General features: G+C 37.5%; 1 protein-coding gene across 1 annotated transcript in view; it reads left to right on the top strand.

The window, feature by feature from the left end:
• The window catches only part of LOC105487443 (complement C7), an 80,406-nt gene that overhangs the window by 13,623 nt on the left and 46,158 nt on the right, over positions 1-20,625 (top strand). Inside the window, exons 2-6 of the mRNA XM_011750891.2 lie at positions 5,863-5,918; positions 8,367-8,442; positions 11,667-11,808; positions 13,679-13,826; positions 14,910-15,048. Coding sequence (XP_011749193.2) covers positions 5,863-5,918; positions 8,367-8,442; positions 11,667-11,808; positions 13,679-13,826; positions 14,910-15,048 — 561 coding nt within the window. The remainder of the gene's footprint in view (positions 1-5,862; positions 5,919-8,366; positions 8,443-11,666; positions 11,809-13,678; positions 13,827-14,909; positions 15,049-20,625) is intronic.

The raw sequence follows: 20,625 nt of genomic DNA, 5'->3' as shown, positions 1-20,625 counted from the left end.
AAAAAAAGAAAAAAGAAAAGAAATATTGGGGAGAGGATAATCTCTTTAAGAAATGCTGTTGGGAAAACTGAGTATTTATAAGAATAAAACTAGATTCCTATCTTCTGCCATATACAAAAATAACTCAAATGAATTAGACTTAAATGTAAAATGTGAAATTACGGAGCTACTAGAAGAAAACATAGGGAAACATCATAGATCGATGGTTCAGGCAATGTTTTTTGGGGTAAGATCTCAAAAACACAGAAAACAAAAGCAAAAATGGACAAATGGGATTATATCAAGCTAAAAAGCTTCTACAAAGCAGAACACTCAAAACCGTAAAGAGAAACAACCTGTGGAAATAGAGAAAATATTTGTAAGCTATTCATCTGACAAGGGATTAAGAATCAAAATATATAGGGAAGTAACTCAGTAGTATATATTAATATTAATCTGATTAACAATGGGCAAATGCCCTGAATAGACATTTTTCAAAAGAAGACATACAAATGGCTAACAGGTATGTGAAAAAATGCTCAATATCACTAATTGTATTAGGCCATTATTTGTGTTGCTATAAAGAAATACCTGAGACTGGGTAATTTATAAATAAAAGAGGTTTATTTGCCTCATGGTTCTGCAGGCTGCATAAACATGGCATCAACATCAGCTCAGCTTCTGGTGAGGCACTCAGGGAGATTTTACTCATGGCAGAAGGTGAAGCAAGAGCAGGCATGTCACATGGCAATAGTGAGAGCAAGAATGAGTGAGGGGACCAGGTGCAGTGGCTCATGCCTGTAATCCCAACACTTTGGGAGACCGAGGCGGGCAGATCACATGAGGTCAGGAGTTCAAGACCAACCTGTCCAACATGGCAAAACCCCATCTCTACTAAAAATACAAAAATTAGCCAGGCATGGTAGCAGGTGCCTGTAATTGCAGCTACTCAGGAGGCTGAGGCAAGAGAATCACTTGAACCCAGGAGGTGGAGGTTGCAGTGAGCAGAGATTGTGCCACTGCACTCCAGCCTGGGCAACAGAGCAAGACTGTCTAAAAAAAATAAAGAATGAGTGAGGGGGAAAATGTCATACACTTTTAAACAATCAGATCTTAATGAGACTCACTATTGCAAGGATGACACCAAAGGGATGGTGCTAAACCATTTATGAGAAATCCACCCCTCCCAACAAGCCCCACCTCCAACATGGGGATTACATTTCAACATGAGATTTGAAAGGGACATCTAAAGTATATCTTTCTACCCTTGGACCCCTGAATCTCATGTCCTTCTCACACAAAAATAGATACCTGCCCAATAGTCCCCCAAAGCCTTAACTCATCTCAGCATTAACTGAAAAGTCACAAGTCTCAAGAACAAGGTTCAATCTAGAGGTAAGTTTCTTCTACCTATAAGGTTGTAAAATCAAAAAAAGTTACTTACTTCCAAGATATATATAATTGGGGTACAGGCATTGGGTAAATGCTCCTTTCCCAAAGAAGAGAAATCAGCCAATAGAAAGAAGCTACCTGCCCCATGCAAGTCTGAAACACAACAGAGCAGTCATTAAGTCTTAAAGCTCCAAATAATCTCCTTTGACTCCAGGTTCCACATCAAGGACACACTGCTGTGAGGGGTGGGCTCCACTTCACCTCTTGGGCAGCTTTACTTCTGTGGCTTTGCAGGGTTCAGTCACCATAGTTGCTCTCATGGGTTGGAGTTGAGTGCCTGAAGCTTTTCGAAGCTCAATATGTAAGCTACTGGTGGATCTGCCATTCTGGGGTCTGGAGGACAGTGGCTCCCTTTCCACTAATTCACTAGGCAGTACTCCAGTGGGGACTGTGTGTGGGGGTTCCAACCCCACATTTCCCCTCTTTACTGCCCTTGTAGAGGTTCTCTGTGAGGGTTCCACCCCTAAGCAGACTTCTGCCTGAGCAACCAGGCTTTCTCATACATCCTCTGAAATGTAGGTGGAGGCTGCCAAGCATCCTTCACTCTTGCACTATGTGTGCCTATGAGCTTAACACCACATGGAAGCTGCCAAGGCTTACAGTTTGTACTTGTTGAAGCAGCAACCCAAGCTGTATCTGGGGTTCACTGGGTTAAGGTTGGAGCTGGAGAGTGGCCTGCATGCAGGCAGCAGTGTCTTAAGGCTGTGCAGGGAAGCAAGACCCTGAACCTGGCCCATGAAGTCATTCTTTCCTCCCAAACCTCCTGACCTGTGATGGGAGGGGCAGCCTCAAAGATCTCTAAAATGCCTTTGAGGTCTTTTCTCCATTGTCTTGGCTATTAACACTTCATTCCCTTTTAGTCGTGCAAATCTTTCTAGCAAGTGGTTGCTCCAAAGACCCCCTTGAATTCCTCTCCTGATGATGCTTTTTCTTTCTCTGCCGCATGGCCAAGCTGCAGATTTTTCAAACTTTTATACTGTGCTTACCTTTCCTATATCAATTCCAACTTTAAATCATTTCTTTGTTCCTAAATCTGGCATAGGCTGTTAGAAGCAGCCAGACCACATCTTGAAACTTGCTGCTTACAAACTTGTTCTACTAGATACCCTAAGTTATCACTCTTAAGTTCAAACTTCTACAGATCCTTAGGGCATAAACAGAATACAGCCAAGTTTTTGCTAAGACATAACCAGGTGACTTTTGCTCTAATTCCCAAAAAGTTTCTCATTTCCATCTGAAACTTCATCAGCCTAGACTTCACTGTCTCTATCACTATCAGCATTTTGGTTACAATCATTTAACCAGTCTGTAAGAAGTTTCAAGCTTTCTTTCATTTTTCTGTCTTCTTTGGAGCCCTTCAAACTCTTCAAACCTCTGCTCATTACCCAGTTCCAAAGCTGCTTTCACACTGTTAGGTGTCTTTATAGCAATGCCCCAATTCTCAATACCAATTTTCTGTATTAGCCTGTTCTTTGTGTTGCTATAGAGAAATATCTAAGGCTGGGTAATTTATAAAGAAAAGAGGTTTAATTAGGTCATGGTTCTGTAGGCTGTACAAGGATGACATCAACATTTACTCAGTTTCTGGTGAAACCTGCAGGGAGCTTTTACTCATGGCAGAAGGCAAAGTGGGAACAGGCATGTCACATGGCAAGGGTGAGTGCAAGAGATAACCCAGACATTCAAAGTAGAGCTAATACTAATCCTTCTCAAACCCTTCCAAAAAATTGAAAAGGAGGGAATACTTTCACATTCTTTTTATGAGGCCAGTGTTATCCTGATACCAAAGCCAAAGAAGTACGTTACAAAAAAAGAAAACTACATGCCAACATTCTTGATAAACATAGTTAATATAGATACAAAAATCTCAACAAAATAGTCACAAACTGAACAACACATTAAAAGGATCATCTACCATGACCAAATGGGATTTATTCCTGCAATGCAAGGATGGTTCAACATACACAAATAAATAAATAAATATGTTATATGAGATTAAAAGAATGAATGACAAAAACTATATGATCATCTCATTAGATGCAGAAAAACGTTTGACAGAATTCAACAACATTTCACGATAAAGACTCTCACCAAGTTAGGTACAGAAGAAAAGTACCTTGACACAATAAAGGCCATATATGAGAAGCCCACAGCTAACATTATACCCAACAGTGAAAAATTGAAAGCCTTTCAGTTAAGCTTTGGATCAAGACAAAAACGCCCACTTTTGCCACTTTTATTCAACATAGTATTGGAAATTCTTGCCAGAGCAATTAGGCAAGTAAAAGAAATAAAAGGCATCAAAATAGAAAGGAAGAAGTGAAAATGTCTATGTTTGCTGGTGTCACAATCTTATATGTAGCAAACCCTACATACTCCACCAGAAAACTGTTAGAAGTAATAAATGAATACAGTAAAATTGTAGAATATAAAATAAACACTAAAAGTACATTTCTATAAACTAACAACAAACTATATGAGAAAGAAATTAAGAAAACAATCCCACTTTCAATAACTACAAAAAATATTTAGGAATAAATTTAACCAAGGAAGTTAAAGACCTGTACATTGCAAATTACAAAACACTGATGAGAAATTGAAGAAGACATAAACAAATGGAAAGATATCCCTTGTTCATGGATTGGAAGAAAATATTGCTAAAATGTCCATACTACCCACAGAGATCTAGAGTTTTAGCGCAATCTTTAACAAAATTCTAACATCATTTTTCAAAGAAATAGAAAAAATATCTTAAAGTTTCTATGGAACCACAAAAAACCCCAAATAGCTAAGGCAATCATGGGCAAAAAGAACAAAGCTGGAGGTATTACTTTCCCTGATTTTAAACTATACCACAAAGCTATAGTAATTAAAACATCATGATCCTGGCAAAACCATAGACCCATCAACCAGTGGAACAGAATAGAGAACCCAGAAATGCACCCCACATATATGGTCAATTGATTTTTTTTACAAAGGTGCCAAGAATACACAATGGGGGAAAGGATAGTCTCTTTAGTAAATGGTGTTGGGAAAACTGGATATCCACATGCAGAAGAATTAAATTGGACCCTTATCTAGCATCATATATAAAAATCTACTCAAAATGGGATGAAACCTTAAGCATAAGACTAGAAGCTGAAAAATTGCTTGAAAAAAATCTATGGGAAAAACTGTATTGTTCTAGGTAGGGTTTTTTTGATCTGAATCCAAAAGTGCGGGCAACAAATGCAAAAATAGACAAATGGGATTATAACAAACTAAAAGCTTCTGCATAGCAAAGGAGACAATCACCAGTTTTCAGAGACAACCTGCAAATTGGGAGAAAATATTTGTAAGTCATGCAGTCAATAAGGGGCTAATATCAAAAATATATATGGAGCTCAAACAACTCAATAACAAGAAGACAAAAAACCCAATAAATTATCGGCAAAGTACCAGGAAAGGGAGATGGAAGTAAAGCAAAAATAAAAAATGGATAAGAGACCTGAGTAAACATTTCTGAAGGGAAGACATGCAAATGACCAACAGATATGTTTAAAAAGTGCTCAACATTGCTAATCATTAGAGAAATGCAAATTAAAATCACATTGAGTTATCTTCTCACACCCGTCAGAATGGCTACTATCAAAAAGACAAAAGGCAACAAGCATTGGTATGCATGTGGAAAAAAGGGAATCCCTGTACACTTGTACACTTGGTAGGAATGTAAATTAGTACAACTATTATGGAAAACTGCATAGAGGTTTCTCATAAAACTTAAGAAAATTATCATATGATCTAGCAATTCTACTTTTGGTTACAAAAGTAAATGTTCATTGCAGCACTACTCACAATAGCTGAGTTATAGAATCAACCTAAGTGTCCCTCAACAGATGAATGGATAAAGAAAATGTGGTGTGTGTACACAATGGAATAGTATTTAGCCTTAAAAAGGAGGAAATTCTGTCATTTATGACAACATAGATGGAATTGGAAAACATTATGTTAAGTTAAATAAACCAGGCACAGAAAGACAAACAGCACGTGTTCTTACTTATATGATGTAAAACAATCAAACTCGTAGAAGCAAAGTAGAATGGTGGTTACAGAGAGTGGGATAATAGGGCAATAAATGTCAAAGGGTACACAATCTCAGTTAGCAGAAATATATTTTGAATTCTATTGTACAGTGTGGTGAATGTAGTTAGTATTGATGTATCACACATTTCAAAATTGCCAAGAGTAAATTTCAAATATCTTTACCACAAAAAATGTTAAATATTTTAGGTGATAGAGATGTTAACTGGCTTGATTAAATTATTTCACATTGTATTTAGAAATCATAATATCACTTTGTACCTCATAAATTTACACAATTATAAATTGTCAATTTGTAGTTATAAAAAGAAATGCAAGCTAAAGTAATACTTTATTGTTTTTCTTCTCCAGGCGATAAGCTTATTCATTTTGGTGGGATTTATAGGAGAGTTCCAAATTTTTTCAAGGTGAGGACTTTTTGGGTTGTGTGTAAAAATCATTAAATTAAAAAAAAGTTTTAGAAATTCTTTAGTCTAATTTTGACATTGCAGTTTGAATCTGTGTATCCCTCCAACATATTTTCTCTTTCCATATTTTTATAAAAGACAATGATAACAAAAGTGTGTTTTAAAAATTATTCTTCTTTTACTTAATTTTTCTCCCTGTAAAATGGAAGACTAAAAGTGTAAGTTTTTTGTACCAGTGCTGTGGTTTTATCTGTAATGCAGATAATCACAGTGGACTTATATATCTTAGAGCAATATTTGGTCTTTAAATGTAATCCTTGCAAAACATCCTCTGGATTTTAAAGGTTGAGAGTTTTTTTAAGAAAATAGTCTTGTCAGTTCTTGAGGCCTGGAGAAAAGCCAGTATCCTTTATCCAAGGCTTTGTTATTCTCTCACTGTGTCAGATTGACAAGACAGAGCCAGGTCAGTTCACTTTATGGAACGATCAGAAAATGTGTCAGGGGCTGTGCTAGGTACTGGGGATACCGCAAGGAGCAAGAAGGCACTGAGAACATGCTGGGTGATTCGTATCTTGAGCCAGTTCATGGCAATATGAATGTGCTAAGGGGTCGGACAGAGGCCTGCTCAGGGTGATGTGGGAGCACAGCCGGAAGGTCAAGCAAACTTCCTCTCCTAAGCCTCCATGTTTGGGGAAGCCCTCTGAGTTTCCCCAGGACAGAGACTAGAAAAATAACAATAAGTTCAGATTGTTCAAGGTTGTCAAAAGTATTCAGGTATTTTGATCATTGGTACCCTGTGAAAACCACAGGTTGGCAAGATTGGCCCTGTGAAAGCATCCGAGGCACACACTACAGAATGAGAGTCATTACTTTCAGAGTAACCTGACCCTCTTAAGACATGCAAGAATCATCTTGACTCAAGATATCGCCCAGCCAAGGAATGTGCTGGGAATCCAGAATTCAGGAATACTAGTTCTTTTATCCTTCGTAGAGCATCATTTTAGGCAAGGCTTCCTTAGTCTCTTAAAGCTGACTCGGGTAGTCTTTTCCATATGACACAGCCAGAATGTGAGCATTGTATGAGAGTCAACTCTCCATTTGTACATGTACTTTATTTTAGTGGAGCTGTTTAAGCTCAAATTGCCCTCCTTGGTTGTGTGCTTGAGAAGTGGCCTAAATGAACAGGGGATGCATTTAAATAAATTCCTGTCCATTCAGCCTCTGCCAATTTTTAGTTTTCCACTTCTCATGGGGACTTTTTATAGTTTCTTGTCTCTCAGTTAAGTGTTTCTGGATAACTCTTCAACTCATCATTCAGAATCTCTTCAAAGGCCATAAAACCTTCCTCCCTTCAAAGGTCATAAAACATATTTACACATGTTTTCATCTACCCTCCCAACTCAAACTCTCCCTTATCTATATTCCCGTAACACATTATATTGAATGCATTTCTGTTATGAAATCCATCAAATGAGATATACTGTACTACGATTATTTGTTTATACATCTATGTCTCTGTCCTTTCTTCTATCAATAGTCAATGACCTACCTTTTTTTTTTTTACAATTAAATTAAATTTTATTTTTTATTTTTTATTTTTTTCTGAGATGGAGTCATGCTCTGTCACCCAGGCTGGAGTGCAGTGGTGCAGTCTCAGCTTACTGCAACTTCTGCCTCCCAGGTTCAAGCAATTCTCCTGTCTCACCTCCCAAGTAGCTGGGATTACAGGCATGCACCACAAAGCGTGGCTAATTTTTGTGTTTTTAGTAGAGATGGAGTTTCATCATCATGGCCCAACTGGTCTTGAATTCCTGACCTCAAGTGATCTGCATGCCTTGGTCTCCCAAAGTGCTAGGATTACAGGCATGAGCTACCATGCCCGGCCAATGACCTACCTCTTTTATTATTTCTACAACTCTAGTGTCTTTAGAATCTGGCATATAATCGATTTTTTTTTTTTTTTTTGAGACGGAGCCTCCCTCTGTCACCCAGGCTGGAGTGCAGTGGTGCAATCTCTGCTCACTGCAGCATCTGCCTCTTGGGATCCAGTAATTTCTTTTGCCTCATCCTCCTGGGTCGCTGGTATTACAGGCACACGCCACCCTACCTGGCTAATTTTTTTGTATTTTTAGTAGAGATGGGGTTTCACCATGTAGGCCAGCCTGGTCTTGAACTCCTGACCTCAGGTGATCTGCCTGCCTCAGCCTCCCAAAGTGCTCGGATTACAGGTTTGAGCCACTGTGCCAGCATAATAGATGTTTAGTAAGTGTTAATCTCTAAGTCGGTGGGGCTCCCTCCATTTTTGTATATTTTAGGATGCTTTTAGTGTCTCTTAGGAAAAAATATTTGAGGCAACATTTAACTATTTTTGACTGTTTTCACTATTCTTTGTGTTCCCTTGTGTATCTTTCTGCTTGCTTTATGATGGACAATTTGACACTGTGGCAGTGCCTCCTCTCCAGTCAACTGCCAGTGGGACTCCTATGCCCCTTGGTCAGAATGCAATGGCTGTACCAAGACTCAGGTAGGAACACGCAAAACTTTGTATTTGATTATCTATGTGCAGAAATACTTAGGCATGGCCAAAATGGTATTATCTTTTGAATGTTCATTAAATAGTGTCAATGTTTTTTGAAAACCATGTTAGTAATTTTGAGGGGAGAAAAGTATGATTTGTTTAATAATTAATATTGTAATAAAGTAACTTGTATATTCATTTTTCTTGAAGGACTTTTCTAGATCTTATCTTGGAGCTAGAAATGTAGATAGGCTAAAAGTTCAAGGCAATTTACTAACTCTTTAACTATGAGAGAAATAGGAATAACATAGAACAAAATTTTTAGATAATTTAAAATGTTTTATATTCACTGAATTCAACTTTTCTTCTCATCTCAAACACACACTAGCAAATAGCAAAATGGCTGCTTGATTTTACTTCACAAATAGCGAACAACCATGAAAAACAATTTTGCAAAATATCTTAAAGCTTAATTGCTAAGTAATACAAGTACAATGTTGAACTTAATCTGAGTATTATAAAAAGCTTCTAAAAATGTTTGTATTCCTTATAAAATGTTCATTGGAGAAAATACAGAAAATTGTAAAGAAATAAAGCATTATTCATAATTCTGCCTTTTTCTTTCTTTCTTTTTTTTTTTTGAGTCGGAGTCTCGCTCTGTCCCCAGGCTGGAGTGCAGTGGCGTGATGTCGGCTCACTGCAACCCCCGCCTCCCAGGTTCAAGTGATTATCCTGCCTCAGCCTCCCAAGTAGCTGGGACTACAGGCGCGTGCCACTACACCCGGCTAATTTTTTGTATTTTTAGTAGAGACAGGGTTTCACCATCTTGGCCAGGATGGTCTCCATATCCTGACCTTGTGATCAGCCTGCCTCGGCCTCCCAAAATGCTGGGATTATAGGCCTGAGCCACTGCACCCGGCCAATTCTGCCATTTAGAAGAAACAAATTATATAACAGCGTTTGGTATTTATTCCCTCAGCTCTGTGTACTTTTTCTCTGTGTATGCTTATAATTTAAAAAAATGAGATTATTTTATCATAGCTTTGTGTTCTGCTATTTTAATCTAACATTATACTATCAGCAAAATAATTTATAACAGCAGTATTACATTCCATGATATGAATATAGCCTTCTTATTTTTCCACTTTTTTATTGTTTGATTTATTTATTTTTTTTATTGTTTGATATTTAAATTGTTTCCATTTTTGTTATAAAGAAAACTTTAATAAACCTTTTGAATGTAGATATCTGTCCTCTTTTCTCACATTTTTCTGAGAATAGTCCTAGAAATAAAATGTTCATCTTAAAGTTTCTGAACATTTGAAGAGTTAAATATTCTAGAAATAGTCCAGTTTGGGTAAAAATATATATTTAAAAATCACTTCTAATTAATAAAATAACAGAATCATACCACAGAAGATAATGATTATTTTGAAACATCATCATTATCATCAGGTATTTATTTAGTACCTACATGGTGGTATTTTCAAAACAAATTGCCTGAATAAAGCATTTGGCTTCTAGCAACTATAATAAATAACAGCTCTGATTACAGGCAAACAGGTACATGAATAACAAGCAAAGGTCAAAGAAACATCAAACACGTTAAATATTTTTATCATTTAAAAAGAAGAAAGAACACTAAACAGAAGCAGAGAGATAGAGGGTGTTTTTTATACAAGCAATTTTTTTCTTTGAGTGAAGGTGCGATAGATACATCCTAGATTATAAAAACAAAATTTTCATTCAGAGAGAGACAAGTGAAAATGAGAAAGGGCTTGTAGGATCAGACTTTGACAGGTGAGAATGAGACTGTGGAGAGTGGCTGCCATCAAGGGCTCCCTGGTAATATGGAGAAGAAAAACACTTTCTTATGCAAACAATGCCATCTGTGCTCTGGAACTTCACAAAGGACACTGTTAAGTTACACATGAGCGGCATCTTCATCACTTACAAAGAGACTAAAAACGGTATCAAGAAACCTTACCGAGTTCTGTTCCCACTCATATTCCTCTGTGGCTCCTTTGCTTAAACAAATGAAAGACACTAGAGCCATGCTAGGGCTGGTGTGTACCTGCTCAGAGTTCAAATTACGCCACTGTGACCCCTCATGATAAGGAATTCCCACTTCTAACCCAATTTAGGATGGATGAATAAGTTCGACATTGATATGCACAGCAACTATTCCCTGTTGATCTTCACTCAAGGTTTAAATCCTCAGGACGCTCAGTTTTGGTTCCATTTTTGTTTTGTTTTGTTTTTTTTAAATGGAGAAGAGGTGAGTACAGGAAGAGGCCTGGAAGATGCTCACTGATTGCCAGGGGTAGCTCTTTCTTTTTGTTTAAACATTAGATACATGTCTTCGTAGTGAATGAGGATTAAATAAACCTTAGTATGCATTAGTTCTAAGTTTCTCATTTAGTTTGATAATTTCTTCAGTTCTCCTATATTCTTTTCCCCCAAGAGGTTTGTATTTTACATATTCCTTTGTAGACGTAGCTTCATCTTTGGATTACTTAGGTTTCTGTTTTGTAAATTTGACTTCCATATTCATGTACTTCTCTCTGAATTGTTTTGCTTACCTTTCTTCCTGAAGAAGGCTTACAGTTTAGCTGAAAGGAATTGCCATTACTCTTCTGAAGGTTTCTCTAACTCTGCTTCATCTTAACCCTTTCCTAGTACCCTTATCCTCTCTCCAGAAAAAGTCATTTCACTTTCTCTAATGAACTCTTGGAATACAGATTTGGTAAATATATTAATCATTCTATGCTCTAATCTATTTGCTTATGTGTCTACCCTCTAAGCTTTACTCAGGTTACTTTCTTTTTTCTTTTCTTTTTCTTTTTTTTTGAGACAGCATCTCACTTTGTCGCCCAGGCTTGAGTGCAGTGGTGTGATCTCGGCTCACTGCAATCGGGTTACTTTCTTAAAGATTCACTAACATGTTTTTCTTTTTTCTTTTTTTTTTTTTTGCATTTAATCCTGAAAGTCAATATATGCCTGGGAGCTCTCTATAAATAATAGCCAAAATATTGCTGAACTCAAGGACAAGTACATCTGTGGATTCATTGATTTTGAGGTTTTATTTCTGTAGAACACCAGAACAAATTTCCAGACATTGTTTGTCTAATTGTATTACTTTCTCTCAGATTTTATTACTCAGATAAAGGAAACTAGAGATATCTTTGAAAACAAACAAACAAACAAACTACTGCCTGCTTTGTGTTTAGACTCGCAGGCGGTCAGTTGCTGTGTATGGGCAGTATGGGGGCCAACCTTGTGTTGGAAATGCTTTTGAAACACAGTCCTGTGAACCTACAAGAGGATGTCCAACAGAAGAGGGATGTGGAGAGCGTTTCAGGTGTTTTTCAGGTAATTTGTTTTCCATAGGCTCAGCATGCAGATTGTAAATTCAAATGTTATTTGGTGAACTTGCTCGTTATATATTTGTTAAATTTTACTGAATTTATATTGGCCTAAAATTAATTCCCCCAAATATCATCAGGATTTTTGTCGGTTGTTAATCACACACTCAGCTATCATTTTTTCAAATGCAAGGGGAAGCATCTGGTAATAAACACAGGAATGCTCTTTGTCTCTTTGAATGGAGCTCTGGCTACTGACAGACCCAAATAGTTCTTGACAGTGTATTTTGAGTAAAGATGCAGAGTGAGTCTTGTACATACATTGAGATTAGACAAAAACAATGTTACTGCCTAAATTATTATATCTACAAGAAAAGCTACCCTAATGAACGGATTAAGGAGCAATACAGTTCTCTCTTATGCATGGGGTAATTGAAACATAGTTTTGGCATTGAATATTATTTGACCAATACTCTATGTTGTATTTATGCAGTCAGATTAATGTAACAACATTTAATAAACATTTATGATTCTTGTTTTAAATAGTAGTGAAGCTTGTATATACAAGTGAAACACATGCCTCTTCCCTCACAAATGTTAAAGTTTTATGGGCAGAATAGTACATAAATAATCCCTGTGTTAGAAGTGCTCCTCAATGATACCTGTTGAACGCTTATTTTACTTTCAAAATCCAAATTAGATAACAAATCCTTCAGGAAGCCTGCCCTAAATCCCCAACTGATAGAAGTAATTAACCAATCACTTCCATACGTTCCTTATGCGTATTGTACCATCTGTCATTTGGATTATTTGTTGGCCTGAATGTCTCTCATGGTGAACTGTGAACTCCTTGAAGACATGAATTATATTTCTTTCATGTTGGCTTCTGGAGTCCCTGGTACATAATACGTTCTCAACAAATGTTTGCTGCATTGGATTGAGTGGCAGTATAGCAGGGTACATGTCCTATAAGGACAGCTGTGCACCAAACATCCTATGAGGACATAGAGGAAGAACATGTATCAGGGCCTGTGAGGCAAGGATGGCTTTCAAGAGGAGATAATGTTTAATTTGATTCTTGAAGGACAAGTAAGAGATAGGTAGAGAAAACCCTTCTAGGCAGAGAGAACTAACTAAGTGCAAGATCACTGGAGATGACAGAAAGCTTAGCCTTTTATTCATGCAGGTAGTCCGGTATGACTAGCGTATAAGAAGCTAGTAGGAGAACAGCTGGAGATGATGCTGGGGAGGTAGACCGGAACTGGATCATCTGGTACTCTCCAGTGCTTCCTTGGTACTCTAGATTTATTGCTATCATACCAATTATGATCTATGTCTTTGTAGTATTTCCTATTAGATTGTAAAGTATATGAAAAGTCTGGCAGAGGCCATTTTTATTCATATTTGTATCCCAGCCCCTATTGTGCTAAAGAAATATTGAATTTTAACCTTTTGATAAAATTATCCTGCTCTTAAAGCTTATAAATTTAAATTACCAAGAAAAACTCAACTTCATCATCTTAGAATGACAGAAACAAACTGAAAGTTGAAGGTCAGGAAGTCAGTCTATCTTCCCAGTAGTTGGAATTATATATTTTAGACAAGCTGCTTGATGATTGTGTGTGAGATCCTGAAATTCTGAATTCAGATCCTATTTTCAATTTTGTGTCTAATTGAGTTAAGAACCATTTCCGTGTGCCACAAAATGGAGACAAAATAATCACTAGTCCTTTCCTGGACAGTCTGAGGATTTATCTCCCATTTATATTGGCGTATCAGTGCAGTGTTGCAGGTGGCAGGAAAAACCTTTTTGGTCCTGGGTAGTGTTTCTCTTCTTCCCTCTTTTACATTTGCGCATGGATTTTTCTTGTGTTCAGGTCAGTGCATCAGCAAATCGTTGGTCTGCAATGGGGATTCTGACTGTGATGAAGACAGTGCTGACGAAGACAGATGTGAGGACTCAGAAAGGAGACCTTCCTGTGATATCGATAAACCTCCTCCTAACATAGAACTTACTGGAAATGGGTAAGGTGCTGGGCAGTCTCCTGAGTACATCAACGAATTACAGTTTTAAATTTTGTTTTATTTTATGGTTTGGTAAGTCTAAGAACAAGTCTTCTAATAGGCAAGATTCTTCCTTGTCTCAGAGCTCTTTGCCACATCCTGAGACAGTATTTTTGTTCACACATGTGTACCTATAGATACATGTGGTGAGATGTAGAGTGACCCCTTGTCCTGGGATTGTCCTGGAATGGTCCTGGTTTTAGCACTGAAATTCTAATTCTGAGACACCCCTCAGGCCCAGGGAAACCTGGACAGTTGGTCACTTCATGGGGATTGGAAGGGGGAGAGAGAGAGAGAGAGAGAGAAAAGACTGATTCAATAATGTGGGACTATTCAAGAGAATGAAGAGACAATAGAATGAGAACAGGATGAGAAGAGAGACAGAAGCAAGTGTGTTGTAATACCCAGGCTGAACAGCAATTGTCTAAACTAGTCAAGAAACTTTGTTTCCAACTGAAGATTGGAAAATACTGTGTTTACCTTATCAAAGAGAATTCTGAAGAAGTTTTAAGGGTCATATAACTTGTTAAGGTTTTGAGACCTAAAAATAGCTTATTTTAGAGTGAAAGAAGTAATTTTTCTGAAATATTTTAAAATTTATTAACAGAGAAATAGGGTTAAATTATTTGAAAGAGTATACCATTCAGTATGCTAAGAGGCAATTACTTAAAATTTATTACAGAGAGCTCTCCCTTCTTAAGAGTAACCTTAATTGTATTGGTTTTATCTGCAGATTCAATTCAAAACCAGCTGTTGCCATAGATACAAAAGAGCCATGTGTTTCCCCAATATGTTCTTAGATGGAAAGAATGTTGGACTTTCCGAGCTATTAGTTTTAGTGATTATACCAATCTGGGGAAGCTGGATAATGCTTAGTATGCATTAGGATGCTGTGCCCTTCATTTGAGCTCTCTCGAAGTATTTAACTGTAATGCATTTTAAGAATTTCTAGAGTTCTCTAATAAATTTTTTTTCCCACCAAGTGGTATTTCTGGTTTTTAATGGCTTTTTATCTCCTCCTTCTCCTCCTCCTCCTTTTAACAGTTACAATGAACTCACTGGCCAGTTTAGGAACAGAGTCATCAATACCAAAAGTTTTGGTGGTCAATGTAGAAAGGTGTTTAGTGGGGATGGAAAAGATTTCTACAGGCTGAGCGGAAATGTCCTCTCCTATACATTCCAGGTACTTACGACGTTATTGATTTCTAATCTGGAATTGTCAGAGAGCATTATTTATATGATACTGACTTTTAGGTATATGTTGAGAATTTACTTATAGTCTAATGTGTGGTCAATTTTTATAAATGTTTTATGTTGCCTTAAAAAGTATACACAGTGTTTTTGCTTTGGGGTACAGGGCAATGATACTTTTAACATGTGTCATTCAAACTGACATATCCTTATACCTCATTTTCAACTTCATGTTCTATATGGGCCCAAGACCTTATTGTCTGTGCCAGCGCAGGCATTAAAACTTAAGGCCCCATCCATGACTGGTAATGATAGTCTCCTGACACTGCTACAGTGTCAGCTCACTTAAAATGCTTTTATTTTAAAATTGTGAACTATTTCATATATACAAATGAGTGTGGATAACATATATGTGTAATTTGAAGAAAACTGCCCTTATATGCCCACCATCTGCCTTAAGTGACTTAAAGGCACCTTTACGCCCCTCTCTGATCACATCCCTCTCACTCCTCAGGCAACCACTGTCTTATATTTTGTATTAATTATCCTTGTTTTTTCTATAAATGTTTATTCTTTATATGTCTTGGTCCCTAAATACAAATTTGTGATTCAGTTTTGCCTATTTTTTCCATTTGTATTAACAGAATCATATCTATTCTTCTGTAACTTTTTTCACTAAAAGTTATGGTTTTGAGATTTACTCATGCTATTGCAGGTGGCATTTTTATTGCTGTTTCCAATTTTTTCCTGTGAAAATGTCTTGAACATTCTTGTGCCTGAGTCCCATACAAATGAACTAGAGCTTCTCCAGGGCATACACCTGCAACTCAAATTGCTACCTCATAGGATATGTATGTATTAAATTTTACTAGGTAAAATATGCAAAATGACTGGATCATTTCATTCGCCAGCAGTGGGGATGAGTGGCCTCCACTTCACATTCTTGCCAACAGTGATATTGCCTAACATTTTAATTTTGCTTATGATCACAGATATCCTCTGGCTCCAGGCTTCTGTTTCTCAAAAGCTATTTCTGTCATACACACCTAAACTCACCCATGAGTAGGTTTTGATCAAAGCAAAACGTACTCATGCAAAACAGTTATGGCTTTAGGAAACTTTACAGAAGATTTAGAAGGAAGATAGAGGAGAGATTTTCTGTTGCAGTAATGCAAATATGTTGAAGCAATAGCAGTTGGCATCTTCTATCTTAAAACAATCTTCCACAGCCTTAGCACAATGAAATTTCTGGTCTCATTGGGTGTTAGCTTCTTTCTTGCTCTTGCCTTTCAAGATCTCCTCTCTCATTCCTTTTTCTTCCTTTGTCCCCAAACTCCAAAAATATCTAATTCAGGTTTTAATATTGATTACTTCTAAATTTGTAAACCCAAACTACTGAAATGTTCAGACAAAAGGGCCTTTTGCTTACCCAAATTAACCTTCTCCAGAAAGCAGCTTTGATTATAAATAGCAAACATACCATCTTCCAATTTACCATAGAAAAAGTTAGTTGCATTTAAGAGTTGTTGAGTAATATAAATGAAAAGTAAAACAGATCTGAAAAATAATTGTAGCTACCAGTTTTTGAATACCTACTGTGGCATCTGCATTATTTTAGGTGATTAGCATAGGTTTAATTCTCACAGAAGCTTTGGAAAGTAAGCAATATTTTACTATTTTATATATGTAGAAACTGAGGCTCAAGAGGACTTCAACTGACATAGTCAAAGTCACCAAATTAAAAAATGTAGAGCTTAGATCTGGTCTGTCAGATTTCACAGCCTTTTATTTTTCCATTACATTTTACTCGCCCCATGTATTTCGTTTAATTTCTTTTTCAACTCTATTCAACATGGCAAATAACATGTATTACAATTTAACCTTTGGCCAGAAAGGAGAATGTAAAATAGGCATATACAGATAATTTTTTCTCACTCTATTCCTTAGAGAATGTGTTCCTAATTCTTTCATAATTATAATGTGGAGACTTGCATGTATATTTTTAAAAGGGTCAAATTTAGAAAGCTACAGAGCAGAGAAAATAATAAGAAAGAGCGTTTCTGACTTCGTTGCAAGGTAGACAGGCAGGAAGTCTGCATTTCTGAAGAAGAGGGATAATTTAATAACAACGTGATCCTGACATTCATTTTCCTCAGCAGGGCTTGGTCTTTGGATTGACATCTGAAATGCCTTCCCCATCACTGAATGTGAAGGTGTGTGTCAGAATAGAGGGAAATTATAGCCTGTTATAGAGTGAGGAACAGAGATGTTTTGAGGAGCCAGTCTGAGGGAAGTGAAGTGGAAGCAATAGGCAGTGAGTCAGTCATGCAAATGCTAAACCCAGGTGTGGACGCAGAGGTGGTGAATGTCCTCCATGGTTCAAATAAATTCATCTTGGGTCCACTGGGTATTCAGCTCTCTTTGAGGTGGAAAGTGATGTTTGACTTATTGGAACATAAATATTAGTAAATAAACATAGAATAAACAAACAAATAAACATAGAATAAATAAACATAAAACAGAATCGGCCATTCTCTCTTATAATCCCTGTTTTGGTTTCAAGCATTGTGGTTTATCCGGGGCAAACCCAATTTCTTGTTGAGTAAGCTACTTAACTTTGATCTTGTGCACATTTTCTGTCTACTTGTATTTTTTATACAACAAGGAAGGCATTTGTGGCTTGGGAAGGTTCCCCTCTGGCTAGTTCAGCCTGAGAGATGGCAGAAAGACTGTTGTGTGTATTCTCAGTGTGGGATGAGTTGCAGAAGGGAATGGATTATGATCCAGGTGGAGAAACGTCATGGCTTCTTCTGTGTTTGGTCTTGAATATACTTCACTTTATATTTTGAAGAGAAATCCTAAGTGCGTATCAAATGAAAAACAAAAACAAATTCTAAAGCCAATTTTAATGAATGCTACATTATCTAAGCCTTTGCTTCCTCTATTGGTATGAGGACTAGATACCTGAGATTTCTAAGTCTACCTTGTTAGCTAGGAATAATTTAAATGATAGTTAAAAATATCTCACATATAAGAACCCTTTATATACTAAGCACTGTTTCAAGAGCTTTACATGGATCTGTTTTCCTTAGAATAACCTAAGGAGGAAGTTACTGGCATCTCATTTTACAAATGAGAAAACAGAGGCAAAAAAGCTAAATAGCTGATCTACAGTATAGAAGATGACAAAGGTGGGGTTTGAACTTTAGAAGTCTGGCTCCAAATCCCCTCTTAGCAGACACTATATTTATAAGCATTTTATATAGTATGTATATGTATGTATGTACGGTGAATATCTCTATCTACACGTATATCATGTTTCATTCTATATGTGGGTGGGAGAGAGAGAAAAAATGAAAAAACAGGAGGGCAAGAGGAACACTTTTTTTTTTTTTTTTTTGAGAGGGAGTCTCACACACTCATTTCCCCAGGCTGCAGTGCAGTCATGTGATCTTGGCTCACTGCAACCTCTGCCTCTTGTGTTCAAGCGATTCTCATGCCTCAGCCTCACAAGTAGCTGGGATTACAGGCGTGTATCACCATGCCTGGCTAATTTTTGTATTTTTAGTAGATACAGGGTTTCGTCATGTCAGTCAGTCTGATTTCGAACTCCTGTCCTCAAGTGATCCACCCATCTTGGCCTCCCAAAGTGCTGGGATTACAAGCGTGAGCCACTGTCCCTGGCCCGAGGAGCACTTTTGAATAACTGAATGAAGTTCAAACTGGCTGGATTACAGAGTGAAGTGTGAAGAGTTGTAAGAAATGAGGTTATAAGTGATCAGGAAAGTAAATAAAAAATACTTTTTTTCTGGTTAGTTAGGGAGTTTGGATTAAAAAAGTCATTAGAGAGTTTAAGAAGGGTTGCTACTTATATGAACAGTGGAGAATAGATTGGAAGGTGGCCGAATCGGGGAAAGAAACCTGGTTAGAAAACTATTGTAATAATCCCTGAGGGACATAATAGCGGCCTGAGAAAACTTGGTGAGTTGCTGAATGCGGGGTATGATGGAGAATGAGCAGTCTGGGATATGAATGGGTTTCTGGGTTTCTGACTTGGACCAATGGCCAGACGAAAATACAACCCTCTGAGATGGGTAAAGAGCCATTTGCAGGGAGAAGACAAATTCAGTTTAGTTATCTAAAGTATGTCCAAGTGCTCAGGAGAAAGTGTTTGAGCTGGAAATATACATTTGGTGATTATTAGTATAGGAATGGTAATTGAAGGCACAGAGTAGAGAACACTGTTGCTCTTGGAATCAGCATAGAGGAGTAATAGCAACAGATGCGTAGAGGAGTCTTAGAAGGAACAGCCACAGAGAAAAAAAGAAAACTAGAAAGCCAACACAAGAGAGTATTTCCGATAGGAGAGAGTGGTCAACAGTGCCAAATATTGTTGGGAGAAGTGTTCACTGTCTGGTGAAATAAGGAAGGTGCCAGCAGCATTGTTGGAATTCAGACCATTGTAGGTGGAAGCGTGAATGGGAGGTGAAGAATTTAAGATAATTAATTATAGTCAACTCATTTAAAGTATTGAGATGGGAAAGTAGGAAAGTAGGAAAGAAGGACTATATAGTAACAGGTAAAGCCTTTCTTATTTTAGTTGGTTGTGTTAGAACATGTATCAGTTTTGACAAAAAGGAGCAAGTAGAGCAAGAAAAATGGAAGCTGTTGGAGAGGGAATGATCAATCCATGTAATCCACCCTTTGAAGAGGTCAGAGAGAATGCAATACAGAGAAGAGACAGAAAATTTAGCCCCAGACAAGGGGAGGGACACCTATGGAGAAAAAGAAGGAAAGAAAAGTTAAGAAGTTTGTAGATTTGTTAGCCAGCAGTTTAAGGGGTCTCTGAAGATGGGAGTTTTTGTAAAGAAAGAGGTAAGATCATCTTCTGAGAGTGAAGGAAGTGGCTGTAGAATTGGAGAACTGAATTTTGAAAAATTTTCAAAATTTTGCAGAATATAAAAATAGGTAATATAAAAATAGAGAATGGGAGAAGGAGAGAACTGACTAGAGAAATAAAGTATTGTTGGATGGTATTGAGGATTCTACTGAAGTTGAAAAACACGAATGGATTTGTAGTGGCACCAATCTGTACAGTTGTGCGATATTTTTTTTTTTTAGATGGAGTCTTGCTATGTCACCAGGCTGGAGTGCAGTGGCCCAATCTCGGCTCCCTGCAACCTCCCCTTCCTGGGTTCAAGCGATTCTCGTGCCTCAGCCTCCCGAGTAGCTGGGATTACAGGCATGTGCCACCATCACCAGCTAATTTTTGTATTTTTAGTAGAGATGGGGTTTCACCATGTTGGCCAGGATGGTCTTCGTCTCCTGACCTGGTGATCTGCCCGCCTCGCCCTCCCAAAGTGCTGGGATTACAGGCATGAGCCACCGCGCCCAGCCAGTTGTGCGATTTTCTGGAGTAGTGCTAAAATGCTTGACTTAGCAAGCCTGGGCTGGGTTTTTGCCAGGAAAAGCATGATAGCAGGTCATCTAGGCAAGGAAGTTAAATCCATTGGCAAGAGAATGGTTGAAGTCATGAGCCAAGACGCCTAAGCTGAAACAGGAAGGAAGT

This window comes from Macaca nemestrina, chromosome 6 (genome assembly GCF_043159975.1).
Source record: "Macaca nemestrina isolate mMacNem1 chromosome 6, mMacNem.hap1, whole genome shotgun sequence".
Lineage (NCBI taxonomy): Eukaryota > Metazoa > Chordata > Mammalia > Primates > Cercopithecidae > Macaca > Macaca nemestrina.
This window is presented reverse-complemented; position numbering and strand designations above follow the sequence as displayed.